The sequence below is a fragment of the Anser cygnoides genome, chromosome 2 (genome assembly GCF_040182565.1).
Source record: "Anser cygnoides isolate HZ-2024a breed goose chromosome 2, Taihu_goose_T2T_genome, whole genome shotgun sequence".
NCBI lineage: Eukaryota > Metazoa > Chordata > Aves > Anseriformes > Anatidae > Anser > Anser cygnoides.
The window spans coordinates 17,814,765-17,836,522 of NC_089874.1; the positions used below are offsets into that span (position 1 = coordinate 17,814,765).

The 21,758-nt window shown below is 38.9% G+C and overlaps 1 protein-coding gene across 3 annotated transcripts; it reads left to right on the forward strand.

Annotated features, from left to right (window-relative positions):
- Positions 1-1,982: 1,982 nt before the first annotated feature.
- On the forward strand, positions 1,983-20,941 carry MASTL (microtubule associated serine/threonine kinase like). 3 transcript variants are annotated; one of them, XM_048048469.2, is made up of 13 exons: positions 1,983-2,527; positions 4,147-4,284; positions 4,665-4,804; positions 6,147-6,235; positions 6,828-6,934; positions 7,262-7,397; positions 7,808-7,980; positions 9,102-10,346; positions 11,920-12,058; positions 13,498-13,512; positions 15,047-15,160; positions 15,252-15,353; positions 17,626-20,941. In XM_048048469.2, the coding sequence occupies exons 1-13, from the start codon at positions 2,318-2,320 to the stop codon at positions 17,781-17,783; spliced, it is 2,766 nt and encodes a 921-aa protein (XP_047904426.2). In that variant the 5' UTR covers positions 1,983-2,317; the 3' UTR covers positions 17,784-20,941. The 3 variants fall into 3 exon arrangements, with proteins under 3 accessions (XP_047904426.2, XP_013047201.3, XP_066847674.1); XM_066991573.1 differs by lacking the exon at positions 1,983-2,527 and adding an exon at positions 2,597-3,388; XM_013191747.3 differs by lacking the exon at positions 13,498-13,512 and having other exon boundaries at positions 1,986-2,527.
- Positions 20,942-21,758: the final 817 nt, after the last annotated feature.

A 21,758-nucleotide genomic window follows, 5' to 3' on the forward strand; every position in this document is an offset into this window, starting at 1 on the left:
ATGCCATCCTGAAGTAATTAAAATATTTTTCAGGAACTTGGAGTACACAGCATGTAGAAAGAAACTTTTACAAATTAAGATATGTATCAATAACCTAAATATTGTTACTCACATTCAGTTAGAATGTAATCTAAATGAAGATCTTTCAGGCACATCTATATATGGCAGAAATTCTTCTTTGATATTCATCTTTTTTTCTCCACCTTGTGCTATCTTTCCATGTTCACACCAATTACTTTTGGTTGTTTACTATCGTTTTCTTTCTTTCAGCTGACTGCTGTTCTTCACTATTGTTCCTTTCCTCACAAAGAGCACTGTTCCACACCTGCTTACACAGATCTGCATCAGCAAAGCCACAGTGCTGCCTCCCCTAGCTTTCGTGCATCTCCCTGCTGCCTTCCACTAGCACTCAGACGATAACAACCACATGTGTCAGCCAGCTGATTTGGCAGAAACCTCTCCCAACAATATAAAAAAGGCAATTCACGTAGATCCACCCCATTTAGTTTTCCACCCATCTGATGTTGCTTCAGGGGAAGAGAGGGTCCTTTCCCAGGCTGTCTCAGTGGAGTAACATGCTGAGGGACCGTATGGTCCCACAATGGGCATGACCATCAGAATGTGACGCCACCAAAAGGGGCAATCCCTCCTTGCTGTCAGCTGTGCTTTTCTGATAAAATTGCTGCTGACAAGAGATGACAGCTAAACTAATGCTGAAGATTTAAATGACAAACACAGGCAGTGATAATCTGATACCATTAAAGTTTATTTAAAACATTGTTTTGTACATTTGCACATTAAATTATCACTCCACAAGTACAAGCAAGACTTCAGTGTGCAGTATCGGATTATAAGTGGTATATGCATCTGAAAGAGAGACATACTAGAGACCCGTAGTTCTGCATTAACCTCTTGCAGGGATGGCTCTTTGCTAATGCTGAGGCCGCAACAGAGCAATTATGATTGGTAGAAATTAATTAACAGCAATGTAAATGCAACAACAAAATAAAAACGACAGGGTGAGGAATAAAAAAAAAGAACAAGAGAACAGCTGAGAGCAGCAAAACTGTTAAACACTGATGACCTTAAAGCTGAGAGCAGAAGGCCTCTGCTCTGATAAGGCCATATCACAGATGGCTTGTCAGAAGACCATACTCTGATAACAGGAGGGTGGCCACAAGGTCACAGTGCATTGCTTATGCTATTCCCGTTCCTGCTGCCACAACGGGAAGGTAGAATGTAGCCGTGGAGATAAGTAAACAAAGAAAACACATGGGAACCCTGCCTGAGAGTAACAAGAATTGGAGGGAGGCAACAGATCACAACATAGTAGTTCCTGATCATAGAAAAGCTGCCCGGAAAGCAGTTTGTCATCCCCAGTCCAGAGGAAGCCAAGAAACAGCAAGGACTCAGCAGTGGTAGGGGGGATTTGACAGGCAGCGTGCTGTTGCACACAAGTGATCCTGACTGCACCACTTCAACTCTTGCTGCTTGCCAGTATGCAAGTATGAGAAAACGCATGCATGAAGCATAACTGAAAATGAGCATGTGGGACCAAATCCATTGTTTCTTTTTAAATAAATATTACCTTCCAATACCTTCATGGGTCACACTGCACTGTTAAATTCCTACACCTTTAGGCACCCCACAGAAATCGAGGCCACTCGACCTGTTCCTCCAAGTGTCAATCTACTTCCAGATGAGAAATCTAGATGACAGATTGAGCAGTTGTTAGCTACTCAGACCAACAGTGACCTTTGTCAGTTTGTCATAATAAATTTTCATTAAAAGACAAACAAACAACAGAACAAAGCCTTTTTTTTTTTTTTTCAAGTGCTATATATGAGAATGAGTAAATTTTTAAGGGGCGCTTCTGATAAAGCCAGGAAGGCTATATAATGAGGAGATAATAAGACACTAGGTCTGGCTAGAGATGGTGACAGGAGCCCATCGCTCCAAAATGCGGGCACCGACACAGCAGTCACCAACCCTGAAAGAGCGTTTCAACCAACTTTATTCAGCTCCTGCCAGTTACAGCCGCTTATTAACCATTCCCTGTGGTTAGATGCAAAACTTAAAAAAGTCTGTTAGCAGCAGACACCGGCCACAACCGGCGGGGCAGACTCGAGCGCAGCCAACGAAGCAGCGGCCGCCACCCAGAGGGCGCTGCCTGCAGCACCACCCTCAGCCGCTTCACTTCGCCTCCCTTCGCCCCGCCCCGGCCGCCATTACGGCCGATGTTACGGCCGCCATTACAGCCACCTCCCCGCAGTGACGTCACGGGGCGGGCCGCCATTTCGAATGGGCGCGGGGCGCCATGGGCATGGGGGAGCCGGCGGCTGAGGCGCGGCAGGGCGGTGACAAGGACAACGACAGTGACAATAACGGCCCCGCCGCCGGCCCGAGGCGCGTGGAGGTCCCCCGGCCGCCCTCCATCGAGGAGTTCACCATCGTGAAGCCCATCAGCCGCGGCGCCTTCGGGAAGGTGTACCTGGGCCGCAAGGCGGGCCGGCTGTACGCCGTCAAGGTGAGGGGGCGGCCTCGGGGCCCTCCTCAGCCCCAGAGCTGCTCGGCCCCTGCCCGCACACCGGCCAGGAATGTCGGTCTGCCGGAGCTGGCAAGGGGGCCCCGCTGAGGGCACGCCTGAAGAAGCCAGCCGTTGCGTTTTTAACGCGCGCAGGGCGGAAAAAACAGGCTTCTCAGTAGTAAAAACTTCGTTTTGCAGTCAAAGGTTTACAACCAGGCTCGTAGCACACAAAGCGAGTGTAAAACTGGGTGTTCTGCAGTTCAAAGCTATGCATGTCTACTTATATCATTTTATTATGAGTATTATGACCAGATAGCTTCTATGTGAAATCCTTTATTGCTGGTGCAATTAAGTTTATGGATTGGTTGCAGCTACACTATTTATTGTCTGCCAAATATTTGTAAAGCTAAGGTCAACTTTTTATAGGTGTAATTTGGTGCATTTTGTGCATGTCTTGGTATTTTTTGTATGAACTTTGATAATGATGGTAGCTGTGGATTCATTTTTTTTGTGATTTGTGTTGGATGAAAAGTTCGATTACATTGATTTAGCATCTTACAAAATTTTATTATGAGCATTATGACTGAAAAACTTCAGTGTAAATCCTTTATCCATGTCGCATTGAAGCTTATGGATTACTCACAGCTACAAAATTTAATATATGTTAAATACCCATACAGTTAAGGTTAACACTTATGCAGAAGGTATTAAATTGCACTCAGGTCTTGCTGCTGTGTTATCAAATTCAATAACAGTGGTGATTGATGGCTGTGGACTCAACCTATAGTTTGTGTTGCATGTAGAAGAGAAATTAAATTGGCTTTACTATCACCATACATATCCAGTCCAAAGATGTTGGAGGTAGGTGAGCTTCCAATGAGTATGCAATGTATGCTTAAATACCTATCAACTGTGCTATTATGCCTCTTCTTTTTAAGATTTATATGGAGTGGGCATCAATATATAATGGAACAATTCCATACAGGAGCTGGAATCTAATTCACTGTTAAATTTGTTATTTCTTCATCATAAATTGTATACCTTTTTAAGAATTCTCAAGAAAACAAATGTTTGTTGGATGACTTGATTGTAAACTTTAAGTTCACTTGCTTTCTCTGTGAAGTTGGGAATGGGAGGCTATAGCAGCTGCTGTCTTGTGCTTGATACCAAGATAGAATGGCTGACTGTTGTACTCTGTTTTCAAGCCTTGGGTCAGTTATTGCATCCTCAGAAGAGATGGGAAGACTTGGTCAGCAATGCTATTTCTAAGTATTGGATACTTTTTCCAGGTTCTAAGTTGTATATGTTGCAGACAAGATGGGTAACTCAGGGCAGCTTAACTTCAGATACAAACTATTCACTAATTTTCTGGAGTATGCAGGCTTCCATTCATAATTTCCATTCAGACTGAATTAAAAGGACCAATGAAAAATGTTCTCTAATAACCTCAGTCTTAGAATTCTGTTATATGAAACTACAGCTTTTTATATATATATTATATATATATACATACATATACAAGCTTGAAGTATAAAGATAAATGAATTGGAACTGCAGGTTGGCATAGGAAAATAATGTATTCATCTACTTGATTTCTTTTTTTTTTTTCCCCTCTCCAGGTGATGAAAAAAGCAGACATGATCAATAAAAACATGGTTCACCAAGTCCAGGCAGAGAGGGATGCGTTAGCTCTTAGTAAAAGTCCTTTTGTTGTGCACTTATACTACTCACTTCAGTCAGCTAATAATGTGTATTTGGTGAGTGAATAAATGGTTGTGGTGTTCTGTGGTAGTGTTGAAAATAAAGTGCGGAACTATATTAATGTGTAAAAACAGGTTTGTGTATTCAGGCCTTGAGTATCACAGAAGTGCTTTGGAAATTATTTTAAATAATTCAAAAATCTTCTGGAAGTTAATCAAAAAGTTTATTACAGAAATTAAGCTAGGCTATACTAATGTATATTGTCTTATCCAAGTAAAAAGCTTTGTGTGGGAACATGCAGTAAGCTACCACAGGGAAGCTTCTGTGAGCTTCTGCTCTTTGAAACAATACTTTCCTGGAGGTGAAAGCTATTTTTTATTTTACTTGCAAATTTGAAATATATTTTAATGTTACATTTAAAATACTTGAATGGCAGGTGATGGAGTACCTTATTGGTGGAGATGTCAAATCTCTTCTCCATATTTATGGATATTTTGATGAAGAAATGGCTGTGAAGTATATCTCTGAAGCAGCGTTGGCTCTCGACTATCTTCACAGACATGGAATAATCCACAGGTAAAACCTGCTTTTTGTTACATAAAAGGAATTGGTAGTTTGGGTTTTTCAGTTGTTTGAAAATAAGAAGTAAACTATCTTTTTCTTTTAGTTTAACAATGGTGGTTACTGTGGTTTACTATTTGTTGTTACTTTGAAGTAGAATGAATCATGAGTTTCATTGAATAAACGTAATTGCCATAATTACTCACTTACTGTATGGCCTTTATTTTGCTACTAAGGATGAACACATTCAGGATGCCTGTATGTTTTATTTATTTGTGTTTGTTATGTAATATCATATATTTCTCATGCTATAAGTTGTGACATGCAGTCTGCTGTTCAGGCAGTATGGCATCGTTGGCATGCATTGCCAGTGATGGATTTCTGACTAAAGTCATGTTTTGATCCATCTTTTGTGTTAGGCAAGTATTGCTGTGCAAAACAGGGTAGTTATGCATTCAGACTGCTATTTCCTATTTATTGGAGGAAAAACTATTTATTGGTTATGAAGAGGTTATGATCCTTTTCAGGCAAACCACTGCAAAGCAGCTAGAACCAAATAGAACATGTTTGGTTTTTGTTTGTTTTGCAATTGAGAGCTTAATGTCAGTGGAGTTTGTCTCCAGCTTTCCCTCAAACACGTACCAATAGCCCATTCTGTAGTAACAGCTACCTCATTTGCTAGAGTTTCCTGAAGCTTTTTGCACATGTACATTGCAGCAATGTCATAAAACACCAAAATACAAAACCTATCCACGTACATTATTAGACAAATATACACTGCTTTCCCCTTCCCTCCCTTCCCCAGTGCAGTGCTGTATTAACACAGCTGTGCTGCCTGCTAAGGCCCCTTTCTCTCCCTGTCGCACTTGAGCGCCTGCTAGTTCAGGAACCCTCTGGATGCTGCAAGCACATAACTGTAGGACAAAGGGACACTGACTGCTCTGATGCTCTCCTGGTAGTGACAATGTTCTGTGCTGCACTCGGTAGAGCTGCAGAGAACACGTGAACTCTTACCATGCTTGTTCTCATATGTAGGAGCTACACATTAGTAGATGTTGCTATGGTAGTCCTCATCAAGAGCACTTATTAAATCCTCCATATAGTGGAATGTGCAACTGATGTGACATGCATGGTGACGTTACAAGCCCCAAGACATTTGTCCAATATTTAGAGCCAGACTTTTTTAGCCGTTTTGGTGTATCCCTCCAACTGGAACTTTCTGTTGGCTGAGAGGCACCTTATTGCTGAGAATCAGCAATATTGCTGAGTGTTTTGGACTATGCGGTTTTGGTTGGGTGACTTCCATAATGTTGCCCAGTTGTCTTTTTGCTGACTGCAACTATATTCGTGTCTTCAGGGATCTGAAGCCAGACAATATGCTCATTTCTAATCAAGGCCACATAAAGCTGACAGATTTTGGGCTTTCCAGAGTTACTCTGAACAGAGGTAAGATTTATCCCTATCCTATTCTTTGTATTTCTTAGTGCTTTTTTTGGACACAATTCCATGTTCTTGAATGTTTTGCATCCTTGTAGCACACAGCTTTCAATTAAATAAGCCCAAACACTACACTAATACCTGATTTTTAGTAGGTAAGTACTGACAGAGTGCATGCTAGTAAAGAAACTGTTCTGTGCACTGCACTCTGAGGCTAATTTTTATTCTTTGGGACAAAGGTGTGTGAAAAATGATCTGGAGCCATTTCTCTTAAGGGATATGGATTTCAAAGTTTCTATGAAATCCACTAAGAGAACTTGACTGAATGAGTAATTCTGGCTTTTTCTTGGTGTATCTTTACTTATTTCTGTCCTTCAATGCATGTTTCTCTGTCCTTGTGTATATTCATTTCCAAACTGAACTGGGACCTTACCCAAATAAATGGAAGGAGCAGGAGGAGGGTGAAGAAGTGAGCCTAGTCTAGCAGAAGATTGTAGATCGCTGCTTCAGCATCTGAACACGCTTTTTTCAAGCAGCAGAAAATAGAGCTGAATAGTCAATGTGAACCTGACCTGCTTAATTTTTTCAAATCCATTTGTAGAGATAAACATGATAGATATCCTTACTACACCATCAATGGCAAAGCCAAAACATGACTACTCACGTACTCCAGGACAACTGTTGTCTCTTATCAGCTCTCTGGGTTTTGTAAGTAATTTTTACTGGTTTTGAAGTACTTTGTTATTCTATTTTCCTTATCTTAAATAGGAAGAGTAAGGTTATTATTATGCTTCTTCTGCCAACTGGTAGAATGATCTGTATATTTTTCAGTGCCTTGAAAATCTAGAGTGGTTACCTGGGACTATATTTCAAAATGCTGAGTACCAATTGTGATTTAAAAATAAAAGTTGGGTAAATGGTCATGGCTAAGCTCCGTTGCGAATTTAATACAGAATGTATGAAGTTACACTCTCAATCTTGGATGCGTTGTTCCAGCTCCATTAACTTTTAAGTATGCTTCTTCCTGTTTGATAGTATAGTCCTGTTGGAATGAAAATGCCAATCAATCCCAATTCAAGTATTGCATCTGACAGTCTGCATGGAGTGGTTTCTCCCCTGTCTATGGTAGAAAAGGAAAATACCCCTCTTTCAGCTAAACTATTCAAAACAGGTAAGTATACCAAATCTTGTACTGAGTAACGCTCTTTGCTATAAGGTGATCGGTCTTTTGGTTTTTAATCTTACGTGAATAGTGTGGACCCACTTGATAAAGGTGTGTTTCTAGTAGTCTTGTTGTCTACCGTTCCTCTAGTACTTAAGTACTGACACTTCTTCAGCTAAATTACTAGTGCCATCTTTTGATTATTTTTTAATGCACAGCTATGTAATTCAAGATTTGTCATTAGGATTTTACACAAATTGCATCAGCTGTTTGTGTACTTCAATTGAAAGTGATTTAATATAGCAATATTAAAGCAATCTTGACATATTGTGAAGCTAGTTTATACAGTCTGTGTGTTTGGATCAAGGTTTGTGTGTATACCCACATCATTTATCTATATATACTTTTTTTCTCTCAAGGTCTTGATACTTCTCCATTAACTCCTGTGATGCCAGTGAGAAGTTTAACTCCTGCTCTGCTTCAGTCAAGAAAAAGGTTTGGTACCTCCAGTGCCAGTAGTCAGTCACACACATACTTGTCAAGTGTGGAATCAGAATGCTACAGCAGCCCCAGGTGGGAGAAAGGTGTAGAGGTCAGGACTGTTTCATCTTACCACTACAAATTAAAACAGCTTGTACTTCTATATGCGGTATTGCATCTCTCTTCTACTTCCCCCGGTTACTTCAGATGCAGAGAAGTCTTCCTACTGGAGAAGGAATGCTGGTTGTAATCCTTGCTGAATGGGAGTTTGGGATCTATCTAGTGTTACTGTTTTTATCCCTAAACAAATAGTCCTGTGCAACATAACAGGCAAAGCAAATGCCATTTAGCCTCCTGTAAAGGGGTGAAATAAGGCTTTGGCTGGATGGCACTGGTTTAGCTCTATTTCCCATAAGTTAGGCAATGCTGGCAGCTCTGTCTCTCTGGAATCTGACTGTATGCCTCTAGTTTTATTATCTCAGCATGCAGACTGAAGAATTTCTTTAGAAGACAGATCTTGGAGAGGAAAAAAAAATGCACAAAATGCTAGCTATCCTAGCACTAGTAATTACTAGTCATAGCTGATGCAAAATCCTTTTTCTTATTTTAAACTGTTAATGAAATTCTGTAAAAACAAATATGAGACCTAAAGGAAAATGTTGGTGTGTTATTTAGTCCCTTGCTGCAATTCCTATTTAGAGCATGCAAAACAAAGTATTATAAATTGTTTAAAGATAACTTTTCTAGCCATTTCTCAAGGCCTTGTTTCTAGTTTTGTTACCAAAATAGTAGTAATACTACATTTTCCCTTTGTCTCTAGAGTATAACGTGCTACAGGGCAGTCAGGGTAGTATGGTAGGGTTTTCTACTATGGTGTGGTGGTTTTTTTTCCTGTGGCTTAACATAAAATAGTCACAAATAATACAATTTTAATCACTATATTTCTTTATCTGTAGGCTTTTAAAAACATTGCATTTTCCTTTGTAGTATAGTGAGCTTATTTTTTTCTTAAAGTCAAATTATGAAAGCTGTTCCCTAGTCTAGTTCTTTTAGTTTTTTTCAGATGTGGTGCGTATTGCTTTTTATCACTACTTATTCTTCATAACCACTAGTAATGTTTGCTAACTTGCTGTTCCTTACTGAAGTAGAAATAAGGTATTTTCAAGGACACATTTCTGTAATGCTGTGATTTTTTTTTTCTTGATACTCAAAACTTAATGTGCTCATTTGCAGCAAACTGAAGATGAACTACTTTCTACAAAAGGCAAAACAAGTGACAGCAAGTCAGATCTCCTTTCTAATATAGAATTGCTGAATAGCAAAGATACTAAAATTTTTAAGAAAAAAGAACTGGAGTCTGCTATTTCTCCCATCAGCAGCAATGATTCTGGCAGCAGGCAGAAGCTGGGAAGTGAGCGTTGTGATATAACAGATACTCCTGTGACCACACTGGATACGAAAGGCATAGTAAGAAAATGTCTTTCTGAAAATAAGATTTGGGAAGAAAAACTCAGTGCAAGTAGAAGAGAGATGACTAATGAAGCTGCAGAAACTTCCAGTTATCAACAGTCGCCTTTGTGCCTGAATGATCATATCAAACCTATCAAAGAAGAAGAAATTTTTGAAAAACCAGGTGTGAAAAGAAGCTTTGAACTAGTTGACACTAGTCCTTGTCAGGAGCTTAACTACATTAAAAAAAGCAATGCAGAATATAAACGTGGCTGTCAGATCTTCGAATTTCCAGCAAACAGAAGGACAGGTTTGACAACAGAAATTCAGTCTTTAATGCTTGGTGATGATGGGTGCCTGCAGGAGACCTGCAAAAGCAAGGAAGAAGTTCAGAGTTTCATTGGTGGGCAGCAAAGAGCAGAAAAATCAGCCAATCTAATTATAGCCAAAAATCTTATGTGTGATCTGGATGCAAATCATGAAAAGGATAAAAAGGAGTACATGAACTCAAGTTTTTTATGCGCTGATGATGAAAAACCTTTGGGAATCCTGAGTGCAGATTCTGACTTATCCCTTCCTGAAATGTCTGTTACAGAAAGCCATTTAGAAAAGCAGCTTTTAGATTTGGATAGAAGTGTTAAAGACCTCTCCTTTGAGGAACCAAAAGCAGAAGGCATGCTAATAACATCACCTAACTCCCAAGATGCTTCAGAAAATGGAGAGAAAGCAGATACTGTCCAGGACTGCAAGGTGTTAGATCTTGAACAGGGTAATCACCAAAAACACACTGAAGAAACTTACCCTGACACAGTATCTTCTCCTTCAGAAAAGATGATGGAAACACTGAATCTCTTCAAAAAAAATGCTGTTGTTTTTCGAAGTTACAATAGTCCAATTAACGTCTCCAATGTGTCTGAGCCGTGTAGCATGGCTTCCTTAGACATAATGGATCTTTCACCGGCTTGTAGTGGCTCCTATCCAACAGCTATTACACCGCTGCAGAGAGGAAGACCCTACAGAGTCTATCAGGTATACAAGGAGACACATAGAAACTTAGTGTGGGCATCACACGTTAGTGACCTGAGATTATTCCTTAAATTGTTAATTAAGGAAAAGTTGAAGTAGTCTGTCAAAGATCGCTTTTGCTGACGTGCTTTCTTTCGCTTATTGCACTTTTGTGGCTGAAGTTCTTATTTCTGTGAGAGCTTAGCAGGAACTGTTTTCTTCCTGTGCCTCACCCCAAGGCAGTCTGTAAATGGTGTTTAGCTGCTAGTAATTGCTACTGTGCCTGCTTCTTTTTTCATCCTTTTTTCATCAACAGTAAAACCTGTATGCAGGTTATGAAGTTTTTCTTTTGACTCTGTTAATCCTATTAATAGCAAATAAATTGTCTTGCAATAAGTTAGAATCTCAGATGTGGGAAAGGTTAAAGTATGTATGTCAATCCTTATTTCCTGTTGTATTTTGCTATAGCTTTATAAAGCCTTTGGTTACTTAGGCTGATGTAGGATTTAAAGCCTTTGCCATCAAGTGTTTTAGCTGTTCTGTCAAACACGTTGAATGATTCTGTGTACGAAAAAGGGACATTCAGAATAGTATGTTTGGGAAAGACTCTTCTTCTGATGTCTAATTTGCTTGCTTCCGTTTTGGCGTAAAACTTTAATGTACTATCTTGTGTTCAGCTGGAGTCAGGGTAGTGTGCACTTCCTCTCCTGAGAAGCAGATGGCGTTACATAGTTCTCTAGCTTCAGACTTGAATAGAATGATACATTTTTTATACTTTCGTGATGCTTTTTGAAACAACATCGCTACTAAATGATTACCTTTTTTTCTGTTTTAATAGTGGATTCTGTAGCCTGCCTGTATGGTATAGTATAACCAAAACTATACCAGATATATTAGAATTAAGGGAATAATGATGAATAGAGAATAAGAGTCTCTGTAAGATACTTTCACAGTCTCTCCAGGCCATAGTGGGTACCTGTCAGTGCAGTCAGCCTTACAGCTAAGAGAGTTTAGCTACTTGCTAGCCTGTGTATGTTTCTTCAGATTATGTCCCAAAATACTTTCAGAAGGTTTATGTAGCTTTAAACAGTCACTAAGTCTTTCATCAGCAGGCATTATGCATCCCATAGGTGTACAGGTTAAAGAATGAACAGCTCATTTAATGTAATTTGAGCCTTTCTAATAGGCAACAAATTATGCATTATTTTACAGATCTATGAAATATTTGCTAAACTGTGCTAAAATTGGATTTTATTTTGACTATATTATAAAAATATATTTAGTAAATTATTCATTTTCAGATTCAAAGTTAAGAGGACTTTAACTCTGAGACATTATTTGGGGATTTGACACTGGGAAAAGAACTTAGGGAAAAGTTTATTGCAGAATAGGCAATGTTTAATTTCTTATGCATGCTTCAGGATAGTTGAGGTAAAGAATTGGGGGCATGTTTCTCACACGCTTTCAGGGGATGTACGTTTTGTAACATGTTCTTGACTTTAAACTTAATTTTCGACTGTTGTAGCCATTACTAAACTTGAAGGTGGGAGTTGAAGTTTGGTTTGACATATGAAATTTTCTTGTTCCCTGATTTAAGACGCCTCTTCAGGGGGATGCTGGCACGCCGTTTAGGACCCCAAAGAGTGTTAGAAGAGGAGCTGCCCCAGTAGAAGGTGAACGCATCCTGGGGACCCCAGACTACTTGGCACCTGAGCTGCTTTTGACAAAGCCTCATGGTAAGACAAAAAATCCATGGATTTTGTAAATACATAAAAAGGTAACATATCTAAAGACTTTTAGAAATGTAGAGCCCTGAACCTGTCAAGTAGGACAAGAGTGAATTCTTTAAAAATACCTAGTGCTTAGCTTCTGCCAATGCTGATGGCTGTTTGCCTCAGCAGCTCCTTTGTTTTTTTTCACATGACTGAAGGTTTGGACTATCTGGCACCTGATAATCTGATGTATTGGAAACTGTGCTTAGGCAGCCTGAAACCTTTATGTTGCTTAGGAATCACAGCTTGCTTGTTCTGACTATCCTTAAAGATTCATTTTAAAAAAATAGTAAAATTTAATATGAAAGGATTAACCTTCCAATTATTTTCATTGTATTCAACATTATTGATTCTGAAGTGTTATGTGCATTCAGACAAGTGTATGAAGTTGAATTAAAATCAGTTATTCTTGAATTGAGTGACTTTGTGAAACTCTCAAGATTTCTAGCAGGTTCTTCCATAAAAGTGGACAGTAGTAGCCATTGAATATTTCCTGCAAAATACTATAAGAAAATGAAATAACGCAGTATTAAAGTGCACACATCTCTTTGGCTCTAATCTTGAGTTCCACCAAGATCAACAAAAAGTCTGAAATAACTTTTGAGTCACTAACAACAAAAATACTATGTATCCCTGAGTACACCTGTATTTTTGAGATGGAAACAAAATCTAATTATAAATATGCTTTTAGATATTTTTTTTGTATCTATTTTATAAAGTTAATAGTCTTACGGAAATTATACTGATGTTAACTCAGACCTCCATTGAGGTCAACATTATCTGTAAAGCTTTGAGGTATGTAGCTAACACACATTAACTAAAACTCCATGAAAAGATTTAACAGACTCAACAAATTTGACTGTAACGAGAAGAAAATTACTAAACCCACGTGGTAGTTCTCGCTTCCCTTTAGGAATCCTGGTCACTTGGTAGGTATTAAAACTGGGTAGTAGTTGAAAATATATATATATACAATACTTGGACATAGCAAAACTCAGTTGCAAGTTGACTTCTATGCAATTATTGAGTGTCTTCAGGACTTCAGTAATAACTTGCAAAGGATCTGGGTTTTGTGTTGGTAAATCAGAGCTCCCACTGCACTTCAGTGAAGCCAGTGTTTCTGGCTTCAGAACTCAACTTTCCCTCACTAAATATTTCCGGTGGTGTTACTTTCTTGTAAACAAAGTTGTGATTTTAAAATAGTTTTGTAACATATCTAAGTTACAAGTAGAAAATACAGTTTTAACATCACGTTTTGTTGAGTCACCAAGTTATAAAACAAAATAAAAACCTGCATTCTTGTGCTTTCAGAGTTACACTTGATATTTGTCAATGCTTTTATTTGTTAGGGTTTTTTGCAATAATTGTAATGTTTTCTTGCTTCATTGTCTTTTCATATGCAGGGACTCTGATCTCTGGTGAGTTTGCTATGTACTGCTTAGAAAAGGAAAGTTCAGTGCAACTCTGAACAGTCAAAGTATGAGTAGATCACAATTTCTGAGAAAATTGTTTGGGTAAACAGTGTCTCTCTGTAGAAAGATATGTCCAATGTGCGCTTCACATTGTGTGGTGCCTCCACAAAAGATTCAGGGAACACCAGTAGTGCTGATAAGACTATCAGAAGTCACATGTGAGCCTAAACTTCAGGAGTAATGTCAGCGTTCTTAAAGACCGTGTGTAACAGGAAATAAACCAGAGACACTTCCATTGCTTCCTTTTCACTTAATGCAGTCAGTCTTGTGTATGCGAAGAAGACTCCGATACTTAAGGCCTGGTATTTCTATTCCTGTCTTCAAGTATTGATGGAAATGACTTGGCAAGGTAGTAGATATAGTATCTTTAGTTAAACTTGGGGATGGAGGTAGAAAATTGCTACTGAAACCTACCTTACTTCTTTGTTCAGAGTTGTGATCTTATTAGACTTTGACTAAGCTGGGAATTTTTTATTTGAACATCCAAATACCTCTAACACCAATGGATGTGATCTCACTGCTTTGACGTGCTTAGCTTGGTGGGGCACTCATACTGCTGTTAAAAGCTGCTAAAAGTGCATTATACTAATTATACAGTTTTCAGCATTTCTAAACTTAGTCAAGTAGTCATTTTGAAATGGCTGAGAATGTTTGTTTTTTTCTAATAATAAAAAAAAGCTTTAAAAATTTACCCTTTAATTTTGTTTCAGATTTTTGCTGCAAGCTTGGAATCTGCTCTTTATACAGTGGTACAGGCACGGCCTAAAGATGCAGAAAGCTTACAGCGCATGCAGTGGTGTTTGGGACTGGTTTGCCTGCCTGTTTTTAAATGGTTTACTAAGATGAATTTTACAAAATCCAGAACTTGGAAAAAATAAAACTATTAAATAACAAAGGAGAGAGAGAGTACTAATAATTACACATTGGCCTAATCAACTTAAGTGTGATGGAAATTAATTCCAGTTTTTCACATGCTGGCTCGTCTCTGCAAGCTGCCTTCAATATTTTTGACGTAAATTTAGACAAATGAAAATTAAGTTAAAAGTATGAATTCTTTGAGTGTTCTCAAAGAACTGAGAGATAGCTGTAGGGTTATAACACAAAGCATTCATCTAGACACTAGAGGAGTTATCTAAGACAACTTTCTCCTGTCAAAAAAAAAAAAAAAGCTCTTGGAGAAGTCAGCTCCTGAATTCTTTGTTGGAAGAGTTGATAATTGAATTAGCACCCCTGTTATTATCAGTAAGCCCTGGTATTAACTGTAACGAATTAAGGATCAGGGTGACTTTAAAGAAGCCCTTTAATACTTTTCATCTGCATAATTGTCAGGAAGAAGTTGACAATCTTTTTTCTTCTTTCATTTCCAAGAAGTTTTGCAGGATATAAACACTTTCAAATTTTGCCATGGCTAATCTTCCTACGCTTGCAAATACATGAAAATAAAGTTTTAATGGTAATGGCCTCAATTTCTCTTACTCAGGTGCTGCTGTAGACTGGTGGGCTCTTGGAGTTTGTCTGTTTGAGTTTCTGACTGGAATTCCACCTTTTAATGATGAAACACCAACACAAGTCTTCCAGAATATTTTGAAAAGAGGTAATCTGTTTCAGGAATCAGAGAATGTGTGGGGTTTTTTTTCCAAGTTTGTTGTATGGTTTGAGTTACTCACTTATCTCTATCTCTGTAGATATTCCCTGGCCAGAGGGTGAAGAAAAATTGTCTGATAATGCCCAAAACGCAATAGATATTCTTCTAACAATTGATAGTACTAAGAGAGCTGGACTGAAGGGTTAGTATTAAACTTTGTTTGCATTCTTTACAACTAATTAAAATTTTCAGTGTGGTGTCCTCCTATTGAAATTTAGATCAATAAATTTTATTGCTTGCTTAAGGTTCATATATAGTGCCAGAACACTTAGCAAGTTGGGATATTTTCCATATTTTTGTGGGATTTTACCCTTTTGAATGAGGAATGTTTTGGGGGAGGTTGGGGTGGGCTTTTTAACGCTTTTTTTCTTTAATGCTATTTTGCTATGGATGTTCAGCATTTGACATACCAAAGTTCACTGTTATCCAGTTCAGTGACAGCTATTTGGGGGATCTAGACAAAACTGGTTTTAGGCTTTTAATCAAGGTTTCTGTAGTTTGGTAGAGAAGCCTTCTTCAAAAGATAATTCAATAGAGATTTTTCTTAAGAACCAGGCTACCTTTGAATATATAGGGAATGCAGAGTTCTCTACAAGATGCACTTTATAAACAGAATATTTTTCCCTTGTATGGGGACTTAAGAACTTGCTGCTATAACAGGGACTATATTTCATATAAATTTGATAACAGGGAAGGAAACCTGTGGGGTGAGATATTTTAGGAAGGGGACAAAATCTTAGAGAATTGCCAAAGGAATCACTGGAGACAAAATTATTATGGAAATGGTTACTCAGACTAAAGGCTAAGAGCCAAAATAAAGCCAGTACAAATTAGAGTAGGAACACATTTGTAAATGAGGATCATAATGTCACAGGGAATTCTCCGGCCTTTTAATGACTGCCAAAAAGTGTCCAGTGTCTTGAGGGTATTTTAAATTATTGTTCTTATCCTGGGTGATAGGGTGAAACCTAACTGCCTGTGATGCATACAAATTTATATTTAGATGACATAATGGTTTATTCCAGTCTAAAGTTCTTGGAAATTCATTCTTTGACAGCACCGATAACTGGATCTGATCTCTTCATCCAATTTACGGGCCACTGAAATGAAAACAGATCACTTGCTTTCAGGACAACCATTAGGTTTTCTTCTGGACTCAAGTTCTGTGATGTCCTGGTGGTGTGCTTCTATGAGCTCAGTCAATCTAGATTTTTTTTTCTAAAGCTGTAAAGAAATATTTGACATAGAACACCAGTGTCTCAAGTTTGAGCTTTATTTCTTCAGAGATGTGGACAGGAGCCATCCGCCACCTATGGCGCACATTAATACCTCTTTGCAAAAGGCAAATACTCTCTGCTCATTTTTTCAACTGAAGACAGCCTTCAGTACATGGGAATTCCATCTTAAGAGCAGAATTACATACAGTTCTGCTACAGCAGATCTGCGCAGTGTCCTGCTGTGTATAGTAGCTGAATCAATCAGGAGATAGAAGACTAACCCTCTGCTGTCTTGTCTGTCTGTAATAAACTTTAATGTTGCGCTATGTTACTTGATCAGGAAATATAGGAATGGTAAGCAAGTGTTGACACTTTCTAACAGCTAAAAGCCACTCAAAATTCGTAGTGAGCGTTTGTCTTGGGCAAACTTCCACCTCCTAAATGTGATTCTTATCTGTCCTATTTTTTTTTCTGTTAGCTTTTGGTGTCTGTGGTGCAGGTGATAAACATAGGTTTGTATCCCCCCCGGCTAAAAAGGTGCTTTCTTGGATTGACTCAAAGTAGCAAGGTTGCTTTCGTCAGGGCATGGTGTTCCTAGGTTATGTGAAAGGTATCAGAATGGACAGAGCAGGGGAGTTCTGGTCTTGCAGAACTCTTGGGAGTTCTGGTTAGTTATCCTTTAGGCTGGGAAAGAGCAATCTGGTGGTCTGTGGTAACTTGCCTGTAGGGGTGACTTCAGTCCTATGTAGGAGTATTCCTACCACCAGAATTTGAACGCTGGTGGTAGAAAAAATATTTGGGAACTCTACAAAGCAGAAGAGAGCCATTCCATGGGACAGCAAAAGGCGGGTGGTCAGGGGTGAAGGGTGCGACTGATTCTCACACATTTACTCAGTGTAGGATTTAGACAAAACTAAAAACTGTCGTTGAAGTGCTGTTTAAAATGTCTGTGGTGCTCTATTGTGAAGAACACTGCTAGGTACCTCTACTCCACTGTATGTGTTGTGTAGAGTGGGTTCTCCAGCCAGAGGAAGAGACTTAGTTTGCATGATGATAACTTGATCACACTGAAGTTGGAGGTAACCAATTTGTAATTAAAACTTGCACTTGTGTTGAATTTAAAAAAAAAAAGGGTGGTGAACAGTAGACAGTAGGACAGAAGGAAGTTTCTAATGCTTATAAAAACATCTATTTCAGAACTGAAACATCACCCCCTCTTTCATGGCATAGACTGGGATAATCTACAGAATCAAACGATGCCATTTATCCCTCAGCCTGATGATGAAACTGATACCTCGTACTTTGAGGCGAGGAATAACGCTCAGCACCTGACTGTGTCTGGATTTAGCCTATAGCATCAAGATAAGTGAACTCTCCATGTTATTTGCACACTTTCAGATTGTTCCGTAACACTAGTATGTTCTTAACCAAGTGTCCTTGACAAATTTAGAGCGTGTTTTAAGTTACCGGTCTGCTTTTATTATTGTATTCTTTATTCTGAAGTGAAACTACTGTATGAAACTTAGCTGCCGCCTTGCTACTTCGTATGTCACTGCACCTTACTGAGAGGCCAGAGTGTTGTATTTTTAGGGGTAGTAACACTTGCCTTGGCAAAAATGGGGGCTTTTTTTTAAAAGCGATGAGTAATTCTGACTAGGATGTGGGAAGTTATTTTACAGTAACAGGGAAAGGACACAAATTTGTGCTAATTATATCTAAATGCAACTTACCTGTTGGTGGTTCACTGTACTGACTGCTTGAGAACAGCCTTCTGGCCACTGTGCAAAACCGTTGTTTCTGTTCACAGTGGACAACTGAAACCTTACTGCAGCATTGAAATGTCTTATTTCCCTGTTTGCCTTACCTCCGGAAGGGTGAAGACCATGTTGATCAAAGTTAACTCGGATATATGGCATGTGTAGTAAAGATTGACAGTAGTTCTGCTGGTAATTACCCTTCTCTGGACAAATGGTGTAGGGGAAGTCGAGTTGAGCCAATTCTGTTAGACAAATGCTGTTTAAGTTGTTGCATTGTAACCACTGACACTGTAGGAAGATGGACAGAATGGCCTACATTTTAGCAATTACTTGTTTTAAATAGAAAATACTGTGTGTTTGGGCATGTCGGATGATAGAAAACAAAATACACTTGAGTGTTGGCCAACAAGTGAAGTATTACTCATACTGAAGCTGCTATATGTTAAAGATTATAATGTGTTGCAAATTAACAGACTGTTTTGTAAACTCACAACCGGATCTTAGATTTCACTAGAATTTGAGTTACAAATCTATATTCAGTATTGTGTACTCTAATTAGAGGGAAGCTTATTTAAATATATTTTTAAAATGTAATACAACTTGTGTTTCCTAAATCTTAAAGGTTTGTGTGTAGGTAATTCTGTTTAAATCATCTTTAATATTTTTCTTGTGTAGGTATTGCTTTCTCAGCTGACTTTCTGCAGGTTTATTTTTCAGGTTTGTACTTCTTAAACTAAGATCAGTGGTGCTAAGTAGTGGTGCTGGCCAGTGGCCATATGCCAGAAGCCAAACATTTTGAAAACTTTTGCTAGGTGACCTCTGAATTTCATGAGTTGACCCTTCATGCAGGTGAATTAAGTTGTCCCTTCACTGCCCTGCTTCTTGGAAGACAAGATTCAGCGAGCAGTGTTTTCTCAGAACTCCATCATTAGGCTTCCTGCTCTCCTTTCAGATAGCTTGGGAAAGGCATGGGGATGGTGGAGGGAGTGGAGTTTTTTGGAAGACTTAAGGAGCTAATTCTTAATGGCTCAGTGTTTATCACGCCTAGAGCTGGTGCTTTGCATAGTGAAGTAGAATCTTGGAAGGTTGTGTACAGCATAGTGACTCTCTTCGTGACGGACTTAAGTTTCTGAAGACTTTTAAATTGTTGAATCTTACTGAAAGTGATGTTACATGAAAATGTGCAAGGAATTCAATGTAATACATTACTGTAGCAGGATCCATAGATGACATTCTTTGAACGATCAGAAGTTCATTAGCTTGCCATTTTACTGAAAACACAAGTTTTTCCTGTGTATAGTTGGAATACATACATTCTTAAAAGAACAACAAAAAAAACCCTTGATTTAAATAATTACTATGCAATTTATGTGGTGTGTGCGGTTTTTTTTTTTTAAGTTTTCTTAAACCAGTCTTACAGGAATGAATGTCAGTTTCATGTTGAAAAAAATACTCCCTAAAAATGTGTTTGGAAATGATGCAAATTGAGCACCACAACTGTTATTCAGTACCTTACAAATGGTTACAGATTGTTCCCATTTTTCAGTATAGTGCATATATAGCATATACCGGTGGGGGGTAGTTAGTGGTATGACATCTTAACGACAAATAACCTCTAGCTCCTTGAAATAATTCTTAATCAGCTGCGGAAGTCAAGTAAGCTTCTATCTAAACTTTTCCTAACCAACTGCCAGGAGCTGCAGAACCACCTAAAAGTCTGACTTCTAAGTAATCTAATGCAAACATAACTATGCAGAGCACCAAAACACTGTGCATAAAGAGTTGTATTAACTTACCGTTTTGCTCTTAAACTCAAACCTTCTAAAATAAAATGATGGTGGTTCTACCATAGTTTTATAATGCAAATACAAACCCATAAATCCTGTAAACCATAAATAAGCCAGCTGACAAATCAGCATGTTTTATGTTATATAGCTGTCAAAGTAGCATACGTACACTGCTGTCTTTACCTGTTAAACCCCTTACAGTTAGCACTGAAGACTTGTAATTCCCCATTCTCTTTGATACCTTGTATTATCCTGTTCATAGCAAACATGGAGTTTAATATTATATTTGTGGTGGGTTTTTTTGCTTTACAAAAAGGTGTATCCCAGCTGTATTCTTCATGCATCATCTCGGAGAACCTCCTCGTTAACTTTTAATGCCACTTTTTTCCCCACGCCTGACTTAAAATAGTCCAGGGAAAACACAGAGAGCCGTAATCAAATGTAGCTGAAAGGGATTTAAAGCTTCTTCCCGTTAGTAATCAGTTACAACTATTTGTGTAAGCTGTTACGAGGTTTTGGCCCCTGGAAGCTCTGCCCTCTTGCTTGTGACATCTGGAGTGTTTCACCTGGTGTCTTATGAAGGCCTACGCTTTATGCGCCTAACGGACATATAAACTCTGTAGCATCCAGGTTATCTCCGAGGACAGTTTACCTGCTATTACACAGCTGGAGAAATTATAATCCCTGATCTTTATAGGTTTTACCACAGAAATAGCGCTCTTGGACAATTACTATCACAAACTTGCTATTAGGCTTGCCTAAATGCTGCACAAGTTTTGGATGCCCCAGTACTGAAATGCCGATGTGTTCCCAAGCTGGTAAGCTCCCATTCCAGCATGCTCAGGTTTCACCTTTGGTTACTCTTCTAGTAAACTGTTTTTTTCTGTCTACAGAAATTCTGAAAAAAATACTTTGCACATTGTTGTGTGTGTGTATGTATATAAAATAATAAAAAAATACTGCAGTCCTGCTCTTGACTACTTCTGCATTTTTGTCTTTAAAAAGGTCTTATGCTCTTGGCCCTGTCTCAGGTGTGTACGGGGGGCAGGGGTCTGTTCTTACACAAAGGAACCTCTGTTTCCCCACCCCAGCAAAGATCCTGATAATCAGTAGGAAATAGCGTTAAGGAGGAAACAAAAGCTTGTGCATTAACATCTTAAAAAGCATTCATGTCACATGTAAACGGGGAAAAAAATGAAAGAATTCTGAAAGAACTGGCTCTGTTCTGGGTTCCTAAACTGAATGCTTCACAGACAGCAGAACGGCTTCTGCATGTTTTCAACAAGCCTGGCCTCTGAGCTGAAGTTTGGTTCACTGCAGGAAGCTAGCTGCACGTTTGCTTCAACAGTGTCAACAGTGCAGCGGATGTTCAGCTGTTCCCAGAGCCATGCAAAACCCTTCTGCCTGCCAGCCCTTCTGAGGCGAGTACCAGCTAGAACAACATGTGCCAGTTCTCACTGCTAGTGCTCTCCTTATGCCACCGTCTCCAAGTTAAAGCTCTCTTGGTCCTCTGGCAAAAGATAAATATATTTCCCTTACCTTTAAGATGCAATATTGGCTAACAAGAAATCCATCCAAGTTGTGCCAGGCCACAAGTTACAGTGGACTTGAGGTGCTCATACTTGCTGAGGGCCTGTCAGGAGTCACAAGTAAATAGCTGTAGAAGCGATGCTGCTTTGTGTTACAGCCCTTAGACTGAAGCTGCTGCTTCAACACGTAGCCAACAAGTTCTGCACAACCCAAGCATCCAATATGCAGCATTCACCAGCCGTTAAGAAAATTCAAG